The sequence below is a fragment of the Saimiri boliviensis genome, chromosome 8 (genome assembly GCF_048565385.1).
Source record: "Saimiri boliviensis isolate mSaiBol1 chromosome 8, mSaiBol1.pri, whole genome shotgun sequence".
Lineage (NCBI taxonomy): Eukaryota > Metazoa > Chordata > Mammalia > Primates > Cebidae > Saimiri > Saimiri boliviensis.
This window is the reverse complement of record NC_133456.1, coordinates 103,792,747-103,817,526: the sequence shown is the minus strand read 5'-3', so window position 1 is coordinate 103,817,526 and position 24,780 is coordinate 103,792,747. Positions and strand designations below refer to the sequence as shown.

At 38.7% G+C, this 24,780-nt stretch overlaps 1 protein-coding gene across 5 annotated transcripts in view; it reads left to right on the top strand.

Moving 5' to 3' along the window:
- Positions 1-24,780, top strand: part of SLC39A12 (solute carrier family 39 member 12) — a 90,239-nt gene that overhangs the window by 45,101 nt on the left and 20,358 nt on the right. For all 5 annotated transcript variants that reach the window (XM_074404969.1, XM_074404968.1, XM_074404970.1 and 2 more), the window contains 3 exons: positions 1,280-1,346; positions 6,334-6,492; positions 8,813-9,000. In XM_074404969.1, the coding sequence (XP_074261070.1) occupies positions 1,280-1,346; positions 6,334-6,492; positions 8,813-9,000 (414 nt within the window). The remainder of the gene's footprint in view (positions 1-1,279; positions 1,347-6,333; positions 6,493-8,812; positions 9,001-24,780) is intronic.

The following is a 24,780-nucleotide window of genomic DNA, read 5'->3' as shown; positions in this document are numbered from 1 at the left end:
GATGAATGGAACTTCTTGTTTCTTGTTTTCTCAAGAAACTTGAGGATAAGGAAGGAGAATATACATTTTTTTCCCAATCAATAAGAAGTCCTGAATATTTGACTCTAAATTACTTTACATAATGTGACAATACATAGCTTTTTTTGAAAAACAAGGCAAGACATACTACAATAAATATCTGATCTGGTCTTTTCACAGAACTATAAAGCATTGTGAAATAATTAGGTTTTTGATGTAACGTAAAGGGATCACATTGTTTTTCGTTTCTATATCCACCCAATTTCAAGTAAGAGGTCCACTTCCTGCTCTCTGTACCCTGCAGGTTCTACCTGATTTCTCAGCCATCATTCTCCAAAAACAGCCTATCATTATGTCTTTTGAATAGCTGCTGCTATTCTAATACGTGAACTTTACTAATATGTAAAATTTACTTTCTCTCTCACACAAAAAAATGCACTTATGTCATTACATTTGTGTCAAAATTTTTTACAGCTTTGGGTGACAGAATTCTATGAATATGCTTTTAAAAGGACATATTTAATATGCATATGAAAAGTTTTATTTAAATAATAGAATCAGAGGCACAAAGGGAAAATATCTTTTCAGAAATTGGACTGTGAGTCAGTCTCAAATAAAATCAAGTAATCTTAACTCATAAAGTCAATTTCAAAATCTCACTTCTCTGTCATATAAAAGAATGAAAAAGCCTTTGTATTTATTATAGTTGTCTTTTATACATATGTGGATCTATTTTCTTAATGGGCAAGATTCTTTTACTGACCGGCAAAGCATTAACACAGAATATTAGGTTGCAGTGAATGAAATGAGGTGTTGAGTTTGCATGGGTTTCTTTTCTATCCAATATATGTCAACTGCTCACAGATTAGAGGAGGAATCCTAAAACCACAATCCACCATACAGGAGAAGTGCCAAATTGGGCCGAGAATCATTTTTTTAATAGCTTTTGAATTTCATAAAGCCTTACATAATTTACCAGTCTGAATTACAGACTATCTCGTTGGCCTTCAGCTCTCTGTGGAAGATTCTGATCTACGTGACAGTGCTATTTTCATCTAAATATGAAGAGCGCAAAAGGCTTGCTTTGCCATATGCTTTTGGCTCTCCATTGTATGTGTCTATGAAACCTAGAGGTTCTAATACACGTCTAGAGTGTTAAAACGTCTTTAAAAATCAACATAACTCTCCAGATGTTTCATTTTCCAAAAAAAAATGATGGCCATTACTTATTTTTCATCAGTTATTTTTTTATTTAAAATAGCAAAGCCCGGAAGATTCACAGGCAGCTGAAATGCCTATAGCCAGTATGACAACCTCCAACAGAAAATGTGAGTACCAAGCTAAACTGTACATGTAGAAAGTTCCATAGAAAACAGTTATGTCTGTTTTCAAATAAAATGTCAAAACCATATAGATTTCGTATCAGGTAGGTAGTTTATTATGAAAAACTTTTCAATAGGATTTGTAATAAAAATGAATTCCTATTTGGCTCTCAAATTTACTACATATTCATCTCAACTTTACTCCTTCTTTTAAAAATGAAGTTTTTCTTAATTTAAACTAATTCCTTTCAGGGAAAACTTCAATTAATGTAAACACATGTGTGTTTATATCATGGCTCATTCCTAAACATATTTGTGTATGATGATTGAGGCTTTTATTTCACTATGAAGGGTAAAGATATCATTGGTTTTTCATCTTCTGTCACAGTCTACCGAAAATTCATCACAAATGTGTCTTATACTGTCATGGACATAGTGGAGTTCAAATCAGTGATCTCATTTATTCACATCTTATTCTGTAACTCATTTGTTCATTTAATTTTTAATTTAAAAAGGTTGATTTTTTTTTCCCTATGACTTTTCCTTCTTCTGCATTTAATTTGTCAATGTAGGATACCACTTGATTTACCTGTGCTTATGTTTCTGAATAATTCTGGAAGATTTTTGGTTTTGTTTCTTTTGCCTGTTTTGGTTTTCATCTGTTACTCTGGAAGTTTTGCCTTATTTTTCTCCTTTATTTTACCCTTTTGTGACACAAACTTCTTACAGTTTTAAGGTTATGCATCATGATTTTACTGTAATAACTTAGCCAATAATAAAAATAGCTACCATGTATTAAACACATCTTTTATGCTAGGCACGGGTCTATGCTAATCAATTCATTCAGTTCTCCTACAACTTAATGAAATAAGAGTAAATATTATCTGAATTACACAAATGAAGAAATCAGTTATTAGAGAGGTTAAATCACTGCTCAAGGTTACATAGCTAGCCAGCCCCAGATCTGGCGAACTAAAGAAATGCTAATGTACCAACGATTTTTTTGTGATCATTCATTTATACATGCATCAATGCATTCTCTGACATTATTTTATTCATTCAATAAATGTATGAAGACCTGCCACGTTTCAGACATATTTTATGCAGTGCAGAATAAAATAAGCGTGGTCTTTATCCTTAGCTTGCGATGTCGTCAGGGATGGAAATGCTACTAAGAACAAACACTGTTAGAACAACTACTGTTCTAAATGTTTTAGATAAATTAACTCATGTAATTTATTTATTTGATTCAGAATATGGAATTACACATTTTGTCCATTTCTGCTTTCAGAAAATTGCTAGTAATATTTTTCCTTCTGAACTTTTAGTTCCAAAAGTAATTTTAGAATGCTGGGCACACAGTAGATCTGCAACAGATTTTTTCCCCCTTTGTTTTTGGTCTTGGAAGAAGGCTATGCCCAGTCAAATCAGGAGCTGAAAGAGGACGGTAGATCAGGGAGTAACGATGATCGTCTTCAAACATTCTGCAGGCCTTCTACCTACCTGCTTGCTTACTGTTGAGCTTGGCATGCAGAATGAATGGTGAACATATTCACATTACATTAGTCAACTGCCCCTTGGCTAGGGACATAGTGAATTAAGCTTCAAACATTTGATGACCTGTTTTGTGTTACCTCATCCGTGGAATTCAACTTGTGTTTCGAAAGACAAGATGCAAAAATTCAATCCATAGTCTGATTTAAATTTGAGAAAAGCACAGTGATACCACTTCCAGCCCCCACGTTTTACCATGGAGGACCTCTGATATTTCAGAAATGTGGAACTCAATGACTGCCAAGTACATGAGTAAAATATTGTAGGGAGTTCTGTAATGAGTACATTAAATTACCAGTGAATGCTTATCTTCCACTAAATGTGTGTGTGTGGAAGATATATGTGTGTATATATATGTGTGTGTGTATATGTGTATATATATATATATATGTATATATATGTATATATACAAACATATATACATACATACATACACATATATACATATATATATAATCTATGTGTGTTTGTGTATATGCACACACACATACAGAGAGAGAGAGAGAGAGAGAGAGAGAGAGAGAGAGAGAGAGAGGAGAGAGATGGAGTCTCACTCTGTTGCCCAGGCTGGAGTGCAGTGGCACAATCTCAGCTCACTGCAACCTCCACCTCCTGAGTTCAAGCAATTCTCCTGTATCAGACTCCTGCTAAATAATGTTTAAATTCTTTTAAGAAATATGCACAGTGTGTTCTGTATGGCTTACATGCAAATATTTTTATTTGCCTGTGGCTTGTTACCTATCCACAAACTAATATTTAGACACCCATGATCAGAAATAATCAAATAATAGTAAAAATAGACCACACTGGTTTCTAGTAGAGTATAATATTGGCTAAAAACCCTCCTTTGGAATGTATACTATTAATATCAAGGCTACAGGTAGGAAATTACAAGTTTATCTGCATGTTGCAGTGATGTCAAATATAGCATCTGAAGCTTTTTTAAAGTTTCCTTTCACAAAGAAGAGCTTTATCTCTGAAAATTGGCAGGAATGGTTAAATGATCTGATAGCATTATTGGACTCTGAGAGTTTCCAGGCAATGTCAATAAGAACTCCCTGAATTTAATAATTCAGTATTTATTCTGTGTTTGTATGCTGTTGCCTGAAATCTTTCCCTTTTTAGCAAAGACTAAAATAAATTACTAAACCACAAGAAGGATGTAAATTAGTCCTACAGTGATATTTCTAAATACTCATGATTTTTAGAAGTGAAATGCACAGGCCATCTTTGGAACACAGTAAATAGGACTATCTCCTAGGTGCTAATCTGGGCTATATCTGCTATTTACTGGAGTTATTTATTTCACGGTGTGGGATATGACATGTATCAAATCATATTCCCCAAATAAGATAGCAAACTACATTGTAATGCAATCTCCCTTGTAGTCTTAGGCCATGCAACAGTTAGAAACCAGGAAGTACCCTCTTTCTATTTTTATTGAGCACAATTATTAGAATTATGTGTTCAGGCCGGGTGCAGTGGCTCAGGCCTATAATCCCAGCACTTTGGGAGGCCGAGGCGGGTGAATCATTTGAGGTCAGGAGTTTGAGACCAGCCTGGCCAACATGGTGAAAACCATCTCTACTAAAAGTGCAAAAAGATTAGCCAGGCATGGTGGCATGCACCTGTGATCCCAGCTACTTGGAAGACTGAGGCAGGAGAATTGTTTGAACCTGGGAGGTGAAGGCTGCAGTGAACTGAGATCATGCCACTGCACTCCAGGCTGGACAACAGAGCAAGACTCTGTCTCCAAAAAAAAAAAAAAAAGGAATGGCCAGGTGCCATGGTTCATGCCTGTAATCCCTAATCCCAGCACTTTGGGAGGCTGAGGCAGGTGAATTACCTGAGGTCAGGAGTTCTAGACTAGCCTGACCAATATGTTGAAACCTGACTCTATTAAAAATACAAAAAAATTATCCAGGCATGGTGGCATATGTCTGTAGTTGCAACAGCTCTGGATGCTGAGACAGAATTGCTTGAACCTGGGAGGAGGAGATTGCAGCGAGCTGAGATCACGCCACTACACTCCAGCCTTGGCAGCAGAGCAAGACTCCATCTCAAAAAAAAAAAAAAAAAAAAAAAAAAAAAGCATTATGCATTCATTCCATTCTAACACTAACAATAACTACTACTTACACCTGTCACAGCATATATGGAACTTAATAATGACATTTTTGACTATGACCTATGACAATGGATTAATGATTGTTCTTATCAAATGGTCTACATAGGCAGATTACTCGCAGATAAGTACTATGCTCAAAATACTTTCTGTGTTTGTGAGTCATTCACCTCTATAATTGAGTTATACTAACATGCAATTTAGACTTTTCAGAAAAGAAATTCTGTCCATTAAAAAGCTGAACTCAATTATGATCAAAATGGTTTCATTGGCTCTCTCTTGACCAGATAATATATATTATGCAATAGAATTCCATGAAGACGGAAGCTTTTCTTTATTTTGTTCAACATCTAACTGGCCTGGTGCTGAAAGTGACCTTGCAGAAAGATTAAAACATAGAGTACTTATTCCAAAGCCGACTATGGGGCCGGAAATGTTGGTTGTGGTTCTGTTGAAGTCACAGTGGGGAGTGATTGGGGCACTTCAGAGAAGTCATTAGCACTCATCAGAAAGGGAAAGAAAACAATCACACAGTGGCAGAAAGTACACTGCCATCGATTGACACAGAACAGTCTGACTCAAATCACAGCTTTGGGAAATGGACTCCGTTTTAATGACCTTCTGCTGGGAGGTTTGCCTTGGCCTGCTTGGTCTGCTACAACAAACTACCATAGGCTGGATGGCTTATAAACAATAAAAATTTATTTCTTATGGTTCTGGAGCCTAGAAGTCCAAGGTCAAGGTGCAAGACAAGAGCCACCTTTCTGGTTATAGATGGCGCCTTCCTGCAGCAGGAAGTAGCTGAAGGTGCAAGGGAGCTCTTTGGCATCTCTTATAAGGCTGTTAATTTCCTCCCAAAGGCCCTGCCTCCTAATATCACCACACTAGGGGAATAAGTTTGAATGTATGAATTTTGGGTGGGGCACAAACATTTAGTCTCTAGCAAGGTTCTTAAATTATTTTAAAATGCATTACAAGAGATATACGGGAAGGTCATTAGTGGTATTTTGGGAGATAATAACATGGTTTTTATTTCCTTCTATTGGCATAACTGCATAAGATGTTAAAATAATGAATGTCAGCCTGTAATTTGTCTCATGAGACCGGTTAGTAAAACAGTGACCATATGTTAAGTGTGTGAGTTATTACATCTGAATCCCTAGTCCTGACTTTTGCTGAAACAAAGTGATGTTATTTAATTAGATGGAATACAAGAATGTCAAGGGTAGGTGGGAAAGTTGGTTGGTTTTGAAGGATTTCGTGAAATATGTAGAACTCTGTTAATGTTTCTTCTATGTTTATTTGGCGCTTCAGGTAAAGCCATTAGCTTGTTAGCAATCATGATTCTGGTTGGGGACAGCCTGCATAATTTTGCAGATGGCTTAGCTATAGGAGCAGCGTTCTCATCGTCGTCTGAGTCGGGAGTGACCACCACGATTGCTATCCTGTGTCATGAAATCCCACATGAAATGGGTAAGTTAAACCGTGGAATCACTGTCTTCAGCTTATTGAGAAAGAAATTTTTCCAGCTATGGTTTGCCAGGTTTTTTTTTCTAACCTATGATTGAAAGATGAATACTTTCCTTTGATAATTTATTTAAACCATAAGGAAGAGGAGAACTAGAAAAATAACTCCTATACCTTGGAATAAAATCCAGTTAAACTCCTTTATGATGTTCCCCAGGGCCAGGAATGATTCTGTTTGGATTCCAGAGAATTCCATATGGGAGAGAGTCATTGAGAGAAATATTTTGAAGAGTTTTGACAAGGACTTTAAAATCTGCATATTAAATGTGAGAAAAATATTGGGAGGGGAACTTTACCCATCATGTCAGCAAATGGGCCAGTAATATAAAATAACATTTAAATTAAAACCGGTCAGGCACAGTGGCTCACACCTGTAATCCCAGCACTTTGGGAGGCTGAGGCAGGTGGATCATCTGAGGACAGGAGTTTGAGACCAGCCTGACCAACATGGTAAAACTTGTCTCTACTAAAAACAAAAAATTAGCCATCTGTGGGGGCCCATACCTGTAATCCCAGCTCCTTGAGAAGCTGAGGCAGGAGAATCGCTTGAACCCAGCAGGCAGAGGTTGCAGTGAGCTGAGATTGTGCCGTTGCACTCCAGCCTGGGTAACAGAGCAAGACTCCATCTGAAAACCAAAAAGCAAACCATGGTCTCATCAATCTGACTTACACAAAATGTTTAAAGCCACTGAAATGACAGGTGTGTGGTGGCAGATGCGCATGCGTCTCTTTTTCTGCATAATCTTAGATGCCCTGTAATTTTTTTCTTTTAATTTGTGTGGGTACGTAGTGGGTGTATTTATTAATGGAGTACATGAGTTGTTTTGATACAGATATGCAATCCATAGGAATCATATCATGCAAAACTAGGTATCCATCCCCTCAAGAATTTATTGTTTGTGTGAAAAACAATCCAATTATACTTTTAGTTATTTTTAAATGTACAAATTAAATTATTATTGACTATAGTCACCCTGTTGTGCTATCAAATACTAGGTCTTATTCATTATATCTGTTTTTTTTTTTTTTTTTTTTTTTTTTAATGATTCACCATCTACACCTCCTCTCCTCCCTCCTCCCCACCCCGTTACCCTTCCCAGCCTCTGGTGACCATGCTATTCCCTAACTCCATGAATTCAATTGTTTCGATTTTTCGATCCTTCAAGTGAGGACAGTATAGCTGTGTAGTTTGCCCCCCAGGGCACAAGATGGTTTAGAACAGACATTTCTGAAACAGACCCAGAACGGGTAGAGGCTGGTCTGGCACAGGCTCCCGAGGGAGAGGGCTCTTTGCAGTCTCTCTGCTTCCCACTCTTACTCCTACATTGCCTCTAGGAAACTCTTGCCCTCTTGAGCTCGGAGTCTGTTGCTAAAAGTTCTGACATTGACTCACGATTGATGTATCCTTCTGGGAACAGTTTTTCCAAGGTCCTTCCTGAGCGCATTAAAGTCCACCTCATCTGAAAGCCATCCTCTGTCTATGGTCCTGCATTTTGCTACTATGACAGTGAGATGTAGTTCTCAATCCTCAACCCAAAACCACAGGGTGGTGTGACAGTCTGCAACAGGCCAGCAGAGACGTTTCAAGCCTTGTTCCTGGGACCAATTATGCAATAGAACTAGGAAACTGGGTCCCCAAGCTGTCTTTTTATTGAATTGTAGTCTCAATTCCCCTAACTAAGAAATAGATGCTCTCAGATTTACTAACAGGTGAATCTTCTCTTGAAGGAAAGGCATGGAGAGAATGAGGTTGTTTTCCTATAATTGTTTTCTAAAGGGAAAAATTTTGTTTCCACAACCAACTTTTGCAATGCTTTAAAAACCTCTTATTAGGTAGTTTTCTCTCCCCACATCAGTTTCTGCTAAAGTAAATAAAATCCCATATAGTGTCATGATTTCACCTGGCAAATGTCCAGGTCCAAAGATTTAGAAACCCTGGGAAAGCAAGTGACTATTTTGCATTTATCTAAGTTGGAATGTCACAGGATATCAAGAACTCAAGAATGTGTCACAGATCTCTCTGTATATACAATCGTTAGGAGTAGTCAAAGGAATGGAACTCTTGAAATGCAACTTCCTAATCGTACAATGAGGTGGCTATGAATCCTAGAGAAATATAGGAAAGCATTTTATTTACTGATCACTCAACTCTACCAATAAAATTGGTTCCAGTTGCTGACATTCAACGTAGCTAATAGCATGTTACTTTAGCAAAGGCATCTTCTGTTAAATGATAATTATATTTTCCTTTCCCCTTAAACTGCAGGAGACTTTGCTGTGCTTTTAAGCTCTGGACTTTCTATTAAGACCGCCATCCTGATGAATTTTATAAGCGCTCTGACTGCCTTCATAGGGTTATACATTGGCCTTTCTGTGTCAGCTGATCCATGTGTTCAAGACTGGATCTTCACGGTCACTGCTGGGATGTTCCTATATTTATCCTTGGTTGAAATGGTAAGCTTTGTGACTTTTCTATTTGGTTTTTCTAAACACTGAAAATGTAAAACAGAGGGAAAACAAGCAGTAAAAATGGAAGAATAAATGAGTAGAAGAGATGAATATATAAAACAACATAAGCCATTAAGGAAATATTCTTTGTAGACCAGAAAGTACATTCTAGGCAGAAAGAACGTAATTTGAGATATAGAAAACATGGCCATTTTCTGTAGTGTTAAAGTGTCAGGTATGTGATAGCAGATGCATGTAAGACTTTTCTTTTAGTCAATTTAAGAGGAAAGAATGAAATGTTGATAATCATCAAAAAGTAATCATCAGCTCATTCTATTCCAACTTTGTATCTATATGTCATGCCTGTATTTCCAGTTGAAAAATGAAAAGTTCTGTCAAACAGCCGGCTATTTTATTTATACAAAGGAAAATAATTCAGCTGAATTTGTCATTGAATTAAATCTCTGTTTGACTGAATTAACCAACCGTATTTTTAAAATAAGGATGACATCTTTAAGTTTTAATTGCCAAAGGACCATTATGCTGATGAAATGAGAAAGTAAGAAGATTTTTATAATATTTGGTCTCTAAAATTGCAACATACATTTCCTAAAGAGGTCCTTGCTTACTCTAATGATAACTCAGTCATTAGTTTTCTTTCTCTATAACCTGATGAGCTAATTGAACTTGGGAAATTTCACATTGTCTTGCTTCTTAAATTCTGGACTCCATAAGATAAAAGTCTTTTTGAAGGTCATTCTCCTTTGGGCTTATTTACAATTTTAAAAATATCTTAAGGCAAAATCATATTGATTATCCTTTCTCATGGGTTGGAATATGGCAAATTAAAATGGAATAAATTAGCAAAAGTAGTACTTAAGACTGAAATCAGATGTGTTATTACCTGCATCCTGGAAAAGAAAAAGTAAATTAATCTGGACGGTAATATGTAGAACAGATTCATTGAGATTGACTACTGAGGAAGCAGAATCCATCTATTGTCCTGGAAGTAAATGAAATGTTTTATAAGGAAAATAGTACAGGAAGCAGAAACCTGTGCTAACACAACCAGAAAGCAGTGCATTGTTGAAGTAGGTCTTAATAAGGGGATTCTCAAAGTAAACACTGCAATTTTTAAACCCCACTCTGAAGCTCCTGAGTTTCTGGTTGTTTTTCTTAATTCTTAGGATATTCATGCAGATGAGGTAAACACCAAATATTCTTCCATATTTAGAAATGTTCTTATATATTATTTGTGATGCTCAGAAAACATTGTAATATTGATAGTAAAGTGAAAAGTAGAGCAAATTTCGACCCAGCAATTCCATTACTGGGGATATATCTAAAGGAATATAAATCATTCCATTATAAAGATACAAGCAGCACTATATACAATAGCAAATGCATGGAATCTATACAAATGCCCAACAGTGATAGACTGGATAAAGAAAATGTGATACATATGCACCTTAGAATACTATGCAGCCATAAAAAGGAATAAGATTGCGTCCTTTGCAGGGATATGGATGAAGCTGGAAGCCCTTACTCCTAGCAAACTAACGCAAGAACATGAAACCAAACATTGCATGTTCTTACTTGTAAGTGGGAACTGAACAATGAGAACACATGTACACTGGGAGGGGAACAATACACATTAGGGTCTGTTGGGGGAGGATGGGGATGGGGAGAGCCTTAGGGAAAAGAGTTAATGTGTGCTGGGCTTGATACCTGGGTGACGGGTTGATAGGTGCAGCGAACCACCATGGCACACGTTTATCTGTGTAACAAACCTGCACATGTACCCGGAACTTAAAAAAATAGAATGGGATAAAATTAAGTGGAGTAAATTTTACCCCTTTTTCTGAACCTGTCTTCCAACCTGAGGTCAATGTTACAGAATCCTGAGATTCTTCCACCTTGAGAAATCTGTATTTACAGCTTTTTTTTGTGGCTTTGAAACCACAGTCACTCAACCATTTAATGATGTGAGCCATCCTTTGTTGAAACTGAACAGTCTTGAAGGTAATTTGTGGAACTCATCAGTCCTCAGATTCACTCTTGAACTTCCTAATGTTCAACTTTCGATTTCTAACTTCTCTTTATGGGTCCGTTTGGGGCAGTTGCTGGATTCTTTTGAAGTTTATTCTGTTTTTCACAAGAACTGGTTCTCCCTTTAAGTACGATGAATGTCATTGTCTACAGTTAATTTGTTTTCTTTGCTTTTGTCTACTCTCCCAGAATTGACCTGGGAAGGTTATCAAGAGCCATTTGTCAAGCAGAACCCTAAGCTAAATATGTCATTTTCCTTTCAATGCTCCCACTCCTTTTCTCGTAAGGGTAAGCAATTACTTATAAGAAAGCAATGTGACTGATACCCTGTGAGATTCCAACTGGCATACATCTTGACCATTGCAAATTACTATTAGCCAAGGAAAAGCCAGCATCCTGGCAGAAAGACAGGGAAGAAAAAAAAATACTTGTAAGTTTCCCGGGGCTACTTCCTATCATCCAGGTCACTTGCTCTCACGGTCTTCTGAGCAACTTCTAAATAAACGCGGCCCTTTCATATAGCAGTAAGCTTAACTGTTGCTGTTCTCTGTGTCCATGCCAAAGAAAATAGTCGGTCATTTAGAGGGAAGAAAACAAGATTGCAAGACTCTGAAATAGCAAAGAAAACAAATGCAGCATCTAAAGGGTAAAGGGGAATACTAGAGAGAATATACTAGTTATTTATTAAATCCTAGATATTTACGAGGTACCTTCTGAACAAGGTTAATGTGAAAGACTAGTTAGATCTTTGCCTTGTGTTTGTTTGTTTCAAAGATACTGGATGTGTTATTTAAAGTCCAAAAGAAACAAGAACTAGAGACATAAATGAGGCCATTAGCAATGAGGTCAGCAAAGAAGAAAGTCGTCTCCAGGGAAAAGTGCCAGCCTTAATTCTCCAAAGAATTGGCTTGTTCAAGGACACTAACTCCAAATGGCATTGAAGCATTTCTAAAGGAAGTTCAGAATGAATGCCTCTCTGGGTGGCCAGAGGAAATTAATGCTCTGTTATGAAGATCTGTGACCTAGACTGGGTTTCCCCCAAAGCAGCTGGGAAGACAAAGGGCAGGGTGAAAGCAATTCATTTGGGAGGTGATCCCAGGGAGCAGAAGTGAAGGGCTGACAAACTGAAACAGAGAAGGAAGAAAAAAAGTCAGTACCATCTGTATTTTTGTTAAGTTGACTAGGACTATGGGAACACCATCACACGGGACCTTCTGATGAGGTTCAAGAAATATGCCTCAGAATAGTTTACCTAGGAAAGGAAGAGGCTTTAGCATTCAACACCGTCCCAGCTGGCATTATCTCCCCATCTCCACTTCCAGCTTATATACACTTGAGTGCTAAGAGCATTCCTGTAAAGGGGCTCATGCCATCACATCAAGGAAGGCCAGGGCAGGAGAAGGAGGACCAGTGTGGACCAGAAGCAAGACTCTGCAAAACCAGTCAATGCCTCCTTGGAATGGGTCTCTGCAGCAGTGACTGGGGTCAGAGATGGGGCTGAGCTACATGAAATAACACACATGTGATGTCTATTAACAATTGACCCCTTCCACTCCTCAAATGCTCTCCTTTACTTTGAAGACCCATCTCTCCCCAAGTCCCTTCGTGGTGGTGGTAGCCCGCCAAAATACCACAATGACTTAATACAAAATAATAAGTGAAAGAAGTTCCAAATCCTGATGGCCCTGAGGCCATAGTTGATATTCATCATCTCTGCCCTCCAGCATCCGATCCTGATCCTCCTCAGCCCAAGCAGCACTTGGGTTGATCTACATTGTACTCCTGGTAGGGGCAACCCAGGTCTTCACTGAAGGGTCTGGATGTTCACTGCTTTGTCCTTGTTAGCATTTGTATCCTGTAGTTGCCTGGTGACCACTGTTACCAGGTGTAGAAGCACCAAGAGATGCTCCAGGAAATCTGAATTTCTAGCTGTTTCTTCTTTTCTTACCATGCAGCAGCACCCCTAACTCCTCATGGTTACAGGAAAGGGGTCCTAATCCAGACCCCATCAGAGGGTTTTTGAATCTCACGCAAGAAATAATTCAGGGCAAGTCCACACTGCAAAGCAAAAGCAAGTTTATTAAGAAAGTAAAGGAATAGAAGAATGGCTACACCATAGACAGAGCAGCCCTGAGGGCTGCTGTTTGCCCATTTTTATGGTTATTTCTTGATGATATGCTAAATAGGGGTTGGATGATTTATGCCTCCTCTTGTTAGACCACATAGGTCATGTCCTGACATTGCCATGGCATTTGTAAGCTGTCATAATGCTAGTGGGAGTGTAGCAGTGAGGATGACCAGAGGTCACTCTTGTCGCCATTTTGGTTTTGGTGGGATTTAGCCAGCTTCCTTACAGCAACCTGTCGTATCAGCAACGTCTTTATGACCTGTTTCTTGCGCTGATCTCATATCTCATCCTGTAACATAGAATGCCTTTGCTATCTGGGAATGCAACCCAGTAGGTCTCAGCCTCATGCTCTCCAGCCCTTACTCAAGATGGAGTTGCTCTTGTTCACACACCTCTGACATAGTCACTAACAATCACTCTTACCAGTATGGTAACTTTCTTCACTGTTAGTTGATCCACTAATATAGGGAACCACAGATGAGCAGGTGGTGGTGATAACTTCAAGTTTACTGGAAACTTTATTGCAGGAGTTCTCAACCCCTGGTCCTGTTAGGAAGCAGGGTGCACAGTAGGAGGTGAGCAGCAGGTGAGCAAAGTTTCATCTGTACTTACAGCCGCTCTCCATTGCTCACCTGAGCTTCACCTCCTGTCAGACCAGCGGAGGGTGTTAGTTTCTCCTGTGAACTGCGCATGTGAGGGATCTAGGTTACGCACTCCCTATGAGAATCTAATGCTGATGATTGGTCACTATCTCCCATCACCCCCAGATGGGGCTGACTAGTTGCAGGAAAGCAAGCTCAGGGCCCCCATTGATTCTATATTATAGTGAGTTTCATAGTTATTTCACTATATATTGCAATGTAATGATAATGGAAATCAAGTGCACAACAAATGTAATGTGTTTGAATCATCCTGAAACCATCACCCTCACCTCCGAACCCCGGTGCATGAAACCATTGCCTTCCATGAAACTGGTCCCTCGTGCCAAAAAGGTTGGAAACCGCTGCTTGATTGTATTCCCTGGTGCTTTCTCCTCAGGAACAGGGATCTGTGGTCTGACAGTACCTAAGTTTCCAGGAATAGGGAGCATAAATAGCCAAAGTGAAAAAACTAGCAATCCCTGTCTATCAATTGCTTTGTAATTTTTTTATTGTTTCTGCTCTAATCTCCATGATTTCCTTTCTTCTTACTTTGCATTTAATTTTCCCTTTACTTTCTTGCAGCTATGTAAGGGCATCTCATTTTGTCTGAGAGCTGAATGTTCCTTCTAAAAAAATGCTCAGAACTGGGAATCTAGAGAATTTCTCAAATCCAGCTTCTCTACAGTTTATAAAAATTGCTCAAATAGAAAAAAAAAGCCCTCAAAGTATTGGTTTTTGTTCCAGCAGTTTGAATAAGAGAGACTTTATTTTTAATGAGTATAGTTTGTTATTTAAAGCATAAATTAATTAATTTGTTAAAAAACCATAAATGGATTATGCCAAGCAAAGGTTTATTTTGGATCTGACTCAAAGTGTCAAACCTTTAGGCATTTTTCCTGAGGTTTTTAGATCCTGCCGAAATGGTGTTTCCATAGCAACAGGGCTGTAGAAACCCCAAGGGGCTATCCCTGTAGATGTAACTAGAGATGTCCCAACAATGGGGGGAACTGGACAACTGCCCAGGAATTCAGTACATTAATAGAACCCAAGCTGGTGGCAGAGCTATGACTCAGGGAGGGAGCTAATGGAGAAGAAGGTATCTGACTAATTCATGCCAAAACAAAATAAAGCCTAGATGCCCCCACTAGGTACAGCCAAGGCAAATGAGCTGGAATAGGGGAAATACCCAATTTCCAACCCTCTTCCCCTACAAACCTCCCTTGTCACACAGTGTTCTAGATCTCTTCCCCAAGGCCTCACGTTTTTTTTGGATGCTCTTTTAAAACTTCATCTCCTCTCCAAGACTATCCCTTATATTTCTTCAACCTTATTTTACTTATCTAATAACTGTACAGGTGGGAGGGTGGGGCTGGGGCTGGGGCAGGAACCTCAAGAATAAAAAGCAGTCATTTAGAGCAATTTACTTCTCTTACCTCTTGTGAGAAGTTTCTCCCAGAAGTAATATCACAGCCAGACCTTTGCCTGGAGCACTTCCAATTTCCAGATGATTTTCCTTACATGAAAGCCAGGATCAAAGGTATTTTGACCATGAATTTAAGATCCTCTGCCTTTAAAACATCCAAAAATGCAAAAGTCAAATCTGAGTATTAAGTCTGGTCAATAAATATCAATATAGTTCATCCTCTCTACACTTACTGTAGGTCAGTAAATATAGCAGATTCAAGATCATGAATTGGGTAAAAACAAAAGAAAACATTAATTGAGTGACAAACATCACCTTTCTAGCCAGGCTTCTCCTCTCTTCTTCATCATATGACTATGGAATTAAACTAAAGTAGAATCCTAGACTTTTAGAATAGTGATCACATTTCCTCCTCTCCATTATTCTTTTTTATTTATTTATTTATTTTTATTTTATTTGCATTTTAGGTTTTGGGGTACATGTGATGAACATGCAAGATTGTTGCATAGGTACACACTTGGCAGTGTGGTTTGCTGCCTTCCGTCCCCTCACCTGTATCTGTCATTTCTCCCCATGCTATCTCTTCCCACCTCCCCACCCCCCCGCCCCTCCCCCATTTCCCCCCAACAGACCCCAGTGTGTAGTGCTCCCCTCCCTGTGTCCATGTGTTCTCATTGTTCAACACCCATCTATGAGTGAGAATATACAGTGTTTGATTTTCTGCTCTTGTGTCAGTTTGCTGAGAATGATGGTTTCCAGGTTCATCCATGTCCCTACAAAGGACGTGAACTCATCGTTTTTGATGGCTGCGTAATATTCCATGGTGTATATGTACCACATTTTCCCTATCCGGTCTATCGTCGTTGGGCATTTGGGTTGGTTCCAGGTCTTTGCTATTGTAAACAGTGCTGCAATGAACATTCGTGTGCACGTGTCCTTATAGTAGAATGATTTATAATCCTTTGGATGTATACCCAGTAATGAGATTGCTGGGTCAAATGGGATTTCTATTTTTAGGTCCTTGAGGAATCGCCACACTGTCTTCCACAATGGTTGAATTAATTTACATTCCCACCAACAGTGTAAAAGTGTTCCTATTTCTCCACATCCTCTCCAGCATCTGTTGTTTCCCGATTTTTTAATGATCGCCATTCTAACTGGTGTGAGATGGTATCTCAATGTGGTTTTGATTTGCATTTCTCTGATGACCAGTGATGATGAGCATTTTTTCATGTTTGTTGGCCTCCTGTATGTCTTCTTTTGTAAAGTATCTGTTCATATCCTTCGCCCATTTTTGAATGGGCTTGTTTGTTTTTTTCTTGTAGATCTGCTTTAGTTCTTTGTAAATTCTGGATATCAGCCCCTTGTCAGATGGGTAGGCTGCAAAAATTTTTTCCCATTCTGTTGGTTGCCGATTCACTCTACTGACTGTTTCTTTTGCCGTGCAGAAGCTGTGGAGTTTGATTAGGTCCCATTTGTCTATTTTGGCTTTTGTTGCTATTGCTTTTGGCGTTTTGGTCATGAAGTCCTTGCCTACACCTATGTCCTGAATGGTTTTGCCTAGATTTTCTTCTAAGGTTTTTATGGTATTAGGTCTGATGTTTAAGTCTTTAATCCATCTGGAGTTAATTTTGGTGTAAGGTGTCAGGAAGGGGTCCTGTTTCTGCTTTCTGCACATGGCTAGCCAGTTTTCCCAACACCATTTATTAAACAGGGAGTCCTTTCCCCATTGCTTGTTTTTGTCAGGTTTGTCGAAGATCAGATGGTTGTGGGTATGTTGTATTTCCTGTGAGGCCTCTGTTCTGTTCCATTGGTCTATATCTCTGTTTTGGTACCAGTACCATGCTGTTTTGATTACTGTAGCCTTGTAGTATAGTTTGAAGTCCGGTAGTGTGATGCCTCCTGCTTTGTTCTTTTTGCTTAGAATTGACTTGGCTATACGGGCTCTCTTTTGGTTCCATATGAAGTTTAAGGTGGTTTTTTCCAGTTCTGTGAAGAAGGTCATTGGTAGCTTGATGGGAATAGCATTGAATCTGTATATTACTTTGGGCAGTATGGCCATTTTCACGATGTTGATTCTTCCTAACCATGAACATGGAATGTTTCTCCATCTGTTTGTATCCTCTCTTATTTCGTTGAGCAATGGCTTGTAGTTCTCCTTGAAGAGGTCCTTTACGTTCCTTGTTAGTTGTATTCCTAGGTACTTTATTCTCTTTGTAGCAATTGTGAATGGCAGTTCGTTCTTGATTTGGCTCTCTTGAAGTCTATTACTGGTGTACAGGAATGCTTGTAATTTTTGCACGTTGATTTTGTATCCTGAGACTTTGCTGAAGTTGTTTATCAGTTTCAGGAGATTTTGGGCTGAGATGATGGGGTCTTCCAGATATACAATCATGTCATCTGCAAATAGAGACAATTTGATTTCCTCCTTTCCAATTTGGATACCCTTTATTTCTTTTTCTTGCCTGATTGCTCTGGCTAGAACTTCCAGTACTATATTGAATAGGAGTGGTGAGAGAGGGCACCCTTGTCTAGTGCCAGATTTCCAAGGGAATGCTTCCAGTTTTTGCCCATTCAGTATGATATTGGCTGTTGGTTTGTCGTAAATAGCTTTTATTGTTTTGAGATACGTTCCGTCAATACCTAGTTTATTGAGGGTTTTTAGCATAAAGGGTTGTTGAATTTTGTCAAAAGCCTTCTCTGCATCAATTGAGATAATCATGTGGTTTTTGTCTTTGGTTCTGTTTATGTGGTGAATTACGTTTATGGACTTGCGTATGTTGAACCAGCCTTGCATCTCCGGGATGAATCCTACTTGATCATGGTGGATGAGCTTTTTGATATGCTGTTGCAATCGGTTTGCCAGTATTTTATTGAAGATTTTTGCATCTATGTTCATCATGGATATTGGCCTGAAATTTTCTTTTCTTGTTGAGTCTCTGCCGGGTTTTGGTATCAGGATGATGTTTGTCTCGTAAAATGATTTGGGAAGCATTCCCTCTTTTTGGATTGTCTGGAATAGTTTCAGAAGGAATGGTATCAGCTCCTCTTTGTATGTCTGGTAGAATTCAGCTGTGAACCCATCTGGACCTGGGCTTTTTTTGGATGGTAGGCTCTTTATTGCTGCCTCGACTTCAGACCATGTTATTGGTCTATTCAGGGTTTCGGCTTCTTCCAGGTTTAGGCTTGGGAGGATGCAGGTATCCAGGAATTTATCCATTTCTTCCAGGTTTACTAGTTTATGTGCATAGAGTTGTTTGTAATAATCTCTGATGATGGTTTGGATTTCTGTGGAATCTGTGGTGATATCCCCTTTATCGTTTTTTATTGCATCAATTTGGTTATTCTCTCTTTTCTTTTTTATTAATCTGGCTAGTGGTCTGTCTATTTTGTTGATCTTTTCAAAAAACCAGCTCCTGGATTTATTGATTTTTTGAAGAGTTTTTTGTGTCTCTATTTCCTTCAGTTCTGCTCTGATCTTAGTTATTTCCTGTCTTCTGCTAGGTTTTGAGTTTTTTTGATCTTGCTCCTCTAGCTCTTTCAATTTTGATGATAGGGTGTCAATTTTCGATCTCTCCTTTCTTCTCATGTGGGCACTCATTGCTATATGTTTTCCTCTGGAGACTGCTTTAAATGTGTCCCAGAGATTCTGGTATGTTGTGTCTTCGTTCTCATTGGTTTCGAAGAACATCTTTATTTCTGCCTTCATTTCATTGTTTATCCAGTCAACATTCAAGAGCAAGTTGTTCAGTTTCCATGAAGCTGTGCGGTTCTGAGTTAGTTTCTGCATTCTGAGTTCTAACGCGATTGCACTGTGGTCTGAGAGACTGTTTGTTATGATTTCTGTTCTTTTGCATTTGCTGAGGAGTGATTTATTGCCAATTATGTGGTCGATTTTAGAGTAGGTGTGATGTGGTGCTGAGAAGAATGTATATTCTGTGGATTTGGGGTGGAGAGTTCTGTAAATGTCTATTAGGTTTGCTTGTTCCAGGTCTGTATTCAGGTCCTGGATATCCTTGTTGATTTTCTGTCTGGATGATCTGTCTAATATTGACAATGGGGTGTTAAAGTCTCCCACTATTATTGTGTGGGGGTCTAAGTCTCTTTGTAAGTCATTAAGAACTTGCCTTATGTATCTGGGTGCTCCTGTATTGGGTGCGTATATATTTAGGATCATTAGCTCTTCTTGTTGCAGTGATCCTTTTACCATTATGTAATGTCCTTCTTTGTCTCTTTTGATCTTTGTTGCTTTAAAGTCTATTTTATCAGAGATGAGAATTGCAACTCCTGCCTTTTTTTTGCTCTCCATTTGCTTGGTAGATCTTCCTCCATCCCTTTATTTTGAGCCTTTGTGTATCCTTGCATGTAAGATGGGTTTCCTGGATACAGCACACTGATGGGTTTTGGCTTTTTATCCAATTTGCCAGTCTGTGTCTTTTGATTGGGGCATTTAGTCCATTGACATTTAGGGATAGTATTGTCATGTGTGAATTTGATGCTGTCATTTTGATGCTACCTGGCTGTTTTGTTGGTTAGTTGATGCAGATTCTTGATTATGTTGATGCTCTTTTACCATTTGGTGTGTTTTTGGAGTGGCTGGTACTGGTTGTTCCTTTATATGTGTAGAGCCTCTTTCAGGAGTTCTTGTAGAGCAGGTTTGGTGGTGATAAAATCTCTGAGTGCTTGCTTGTTCACAAAGGATTTTATTTTTCCTTCACTTATGAAGCTTAGTTTGGCTAGATAGGAGATTCTGGGTTGAAAGTTCTTTTCTTTAAGGATGTTGAATATTGGCCCCCAATCTCTTCTGGCTTGTAGGGTTTCTGCTGAGAGATCTGCTGTGAGTCTAATGGGCTTCCCTTTGTGGGTAACCCGACCTTTCTCTCTGGCTGCCCTTAGCGTTTTCTCTTTCATTTCAACCCTGGTGAATCTGACGATTATGTGCCTTGGGGTTGCTCTTCTTGAGGAATATCTTTGTGGTGTTCTCTGTATTTCCTGGATTTGAATATTGGTCTGCCTTGCTAGGTTGGAGAAGTTTTCCTGGATAATATCCTGAAGAGTATTTTCCAGCTTGGATTCATTCTCTTCATCACATTCAGGTACACCTATCAGACGTAGATTAGGTCTTTTCACATAGTCCCACATTTCTTGAAGATTTTGTTCATTCCTTTTTGTGCTTTTTTTCTCTGTTCTTGCCTTCTCTTTTTATTTCATTGAGTTGATCTTCGACCTCTGATATCCTTTCTTCTGCTTGGTCAATTCGGCTGTTGAAGCTTGTGCATGCTTCACGAAGTTCTCGTGTTGCGTTTTTCAGCTCCATCAATTCACTTATACTCCTCTCTATGCTGTCCATTCTCGTCAGCAGTTCGTCCAATCTTTTTTCAAGGTTCCTATTTTCTTTGCGTTGAGTTAGAACATGTTCTTTTAGCTCATTGTAGTTTCTTACTACCCACCTTCTGAAGTCTGATTCTGTCATTTCATCACCCTCCTTCTCCATCCGGTCTGGTTCCCTTGCTGGTGAGGAGTTGTGATCCCTTTTAGGAGGAGAGGTGTTCTGGTTTCGTGAGTTTTCATCCTTTTTGCACTGGTTTCTTCCCATTTTTGTGGGTTTATCCACCTGTTGTCTCTATTCTTTCTTTTTCTTACAATTTATTGAGTTTGACTGAGTCTTTCTTTATCGGAGAAATGTAGACCTCAGTTCAACTCAAAGATCTAGAATCACCAAGTTGGGTCTGGTAAATGAATCCTTTCTCTATCCACAAGATGAGTAAGTCTCTCTTTGAAGTTTGGCAATTCCTAAGTGTAATTCTGCTAAACATCAATGCACAGGAAGAGACTTGTTTTGAAAACGACATATGAAGTCATCTTGATATACATATTTGTTTTCAACAAATATTGTAGTTAAAATCAATGAGTTCCCTTGGGCATCATTTTAAATATCCTTTGGCTGAGAAAGAGGAAGCGTTCCAAACTCATTTCAGGTAGCAAAATTGGTGCAATTTAACATTCACAATTATTTCTTAACAAAAGCAAGAAAGGTGAATCATTGTTACTAACAAATTTGAAAGACTTCTCTTTCTGTAAAAATCAGTCAAACCCTACACTTAGAAATTTTCTACTGAGAAAATGATGAATTAAGCCAATTTTGGTGAAGGCTGAATTCTCTTTGTAATTAAAAGCCATTGACCATTAGAAATGCTGGTATTTTTTTATCCTCAGTCCTCTTTTCTTCTAACTCATTTCTCAATCATACACACAAATACAGAGTTCTTCCAAAGCAATTATTTTAAAAATGCAATTGACCCTTGAACAAGATAGGTTCGAACTGCATGAGTTCACTTATATTCAGATTTTCTTCCACCTTTACCACCCTTAAAATAACAAGACCAACCCTTCCTCTTCCTCCTCCTTTTCAGTTCCCTCAGTGTGAAGATGAGGGAACTGCTTAATGAATAGTAAATGTATTTTTTCTTCTTTATAATTTTCTTCTCTTTTCTTTTTGTCTTCTTTTTCAAAACAAAATATTACAAAGCTCAGGCCTTCTGGCTGGCCTGCCTACCTTCCTTCCTTCCTTCTTTCCTTCCTTCCTTCCTTCCTTCCTTCCTTCCTTCCTTCTTTCCCTCCCTCCCTCCCTCCTCCTTCTTTTTCCTGAGACAGAGTCTCACTCTGTCACTCAGGCTGGAGTGCAGTGGCCCAATCTTGGCTCACTGCAGCCTCTGCCTTCTGGGTTCAAGCAATTCTCCTGCCTCAGCCTCCCGAGTAGCTGGGATTGCAGGCGTGTACCACCATGCCCGCTAATTTTGGTATTTTCAGTAGAGCTGGGTTTTGCCATGTTGGCCCAGCTGGTCTGGAACTCCAGGCCTCAAGTCATCCACCTGCTCAGCCTCCCAAAATGTTGGGATTACAGGCATGAGCCACTGTGCCCATCCCCCTTACGATTTTAATAACATTTTCTTTTCTCTAGCTTACTTTACTCTAAGAATATAGTACATAGTACATAATGCATATGAAATATGTGTTAATTGTGTCATCGGTGAGGCTTCTGGTCAACAGTAGGCTATCAGTAGTTCAGTTTTGGGGGAGTCAAAAGTTATACATGAATTTTCAACTGCGTGGGGATCAGCATCCTAACGCCCACGTTATTCAACTGAACTAAAGCTGAATGATGTCTGTCTTTGTTGAGCTGCTTTACGACTAAGAATTTGTCTAACTGAATCACTTCCCCTAAAGCAGAAAAGGAGAAGAGAATTACTAAATCCAAGTTTAAAGCAGGTAACGCCTTTGTCTCTCTTAATTGTGTGTGACAGTGATGGGCTCTCTATCTTATAACTCACAGGTTTTTTTAAAAAAAAGTTTAATTTGTCTTCTGCTGCAAACTGCTTCGTGAATTGCCTTAAGAAGATCCCATTGGGAAGTGATAGACATATAAGATTCTGTATTTGGATTATTCAGCAAATAAAATTTTTAATGCTGAAGGTTTTAAAATAACCTTGAGGGAGGCCTCCAGGTTGGCTATTCCATGTAAGCTGAGACCTGTGATCTTTGCTTTCTTGCTTAATAAGGAAGGTTAAAACAGCTATGTTAAGTTGTTTATTGAACATAAATACTAGTTGAAAAAGACCTAAATTCAAAACAGTGGGAACCAACCTCCCAATTTCAGGAGATTCTTGAGTAACATAGTGTTGAAGATTCTACAATTACTAATCAAATATGATTCTAAAACAGAACATATTCTAACATCCCTCTTTTGATTGATGTCAAGAGCCAACCAAAAAAATGAATTCCATGCAAAAAAGGAAAAACGTATATAATAAGCCCAAGATAGCCATTACCAAACTTTTATTCAAATTCAACTCTCAGAAGATTGTTAAAAGCGAGAATTGATATAGTATTTGTAAGCAAACATTCCAGAGAAGATTTCTATTCTCCAGAATATTGTAGAAAGAGCAATCCTGGAGGGCCTTTTTAAGACTCTGTGGCTGATAAAACCTCATTTCTGTGCATAGGTAATAGTCTCCACCAAGGTCCAGTCAGAGGGTCAGCCAGGTTTATTAAAAGGAAAGAGACTCCAGACTTCCCTCCATCTTGTTTACAGCAAACCATCACAAAGAAAATCAAAGTATTCGAAATTCAACAACACCACAGACTATTAAAAAGAAAGGGCTTTGATCCTGCAAAAATAGATTAGTTTGTGGGGTTTTGTTTTTGATGGGGCTGGAGGATGCAGTTTCTCTTTTTGCCCAGGATGGCGTGCAATGGCATGATCTCAGCTCACCACAACCTCCGCTTTCCGGGATTAAGTGATTCTCTCGCCTCAGCCTCCCAAGTAGCTGAGATTACAGGTGCCTGCCACTGTGCCCAGCTAATTTTTGTAGACATGGAGTTTCACCGTGTTGGCCAGGTTGGTCTTGAACTCCTGATCTCAGGTGATCTGCCTGCCTCAGCCTATCATAATGTTGGAATTACAGGCGTGAGCCATGGTACCCAGCCAGTTTGTGGTTCTTAATGAAGCGTGAGGACATGAGAGCTGAGTTTATGCTCAGGGACTTTGAGATCTAAACAAAACTTAGAATTTGATGTTTTTTTAGTGGAAAGTAATGACAAAAAATCTTTATCAGGCAACAAGTGACATCTCTTACTATCATATAAGTTCTTAGATCTAATCTAAATGGTACTTTATTTAAAATGTTGTAATAGTATAATCTTTATATTATAATAAGCTAAAAAGCTAAACAATGATATTGCAATAAGTTAAAAAGATAAGTAGTTAATAAGCTAAAAAGCTAAATGCATATTACAATAAGCCAAATATGTCTCAATAAGCTAAAAATCTAAACAGCTAAACTCTAAGAATTTTAGAGTTTTAGCTATCATATTTGGGTCTGATCCATTTTAAGTTAATTTGTATATATGATGTTAGGTAAACATCCAACTTTATTCATTATTATTATTATTATTTTTGGAGACAGAATCCTGCTCTGTTGCCCAGGCTGCAGAGCAGTGGCATGATCATAGCTTTCTGTAGCCTTGAGCTCCTAGGATCAAGTGATCCTCCCACCTCAACCTCCCAAGTAGCTGGGACTACAGGCACATGCCACCATGCCCAGCTAATTTTTAAAAACATTTTTTTTGTAGATTTGGGGTGTTACTGTGTTTCCCAGGCTTGTCTTGAACTCTTGGCTTCAAGTGATCCTCTTGCCTCATCCTCCCAAAGTGTTGAGATTACAGCATGAGCCACCATGTTCAGACTGTTCATTTGAATGTGTATATCCCGTTTCCCCAACATCATCTGTTGTAGGGACTGTCTTTGGTCCATTGAATGGTTTTGGCACCCTTACTGAAAATCAGTTGAGCATGTGTGTAAGACTTTGTTTCTGGGCTCTATATTCTGTTCTCTTAGTCTAGATGTCTGTCTTTAGCCAGTACCATGCTCATTTGATTATTCTCGTTTTGTAGTAAGTTTTAAAATCAGGATATGTGAGATCTCCAAATTTATTCTTTCACAAGACTGTTTTGGCTATTCGAGGGTCCCTTGAGATTTCTTCTGA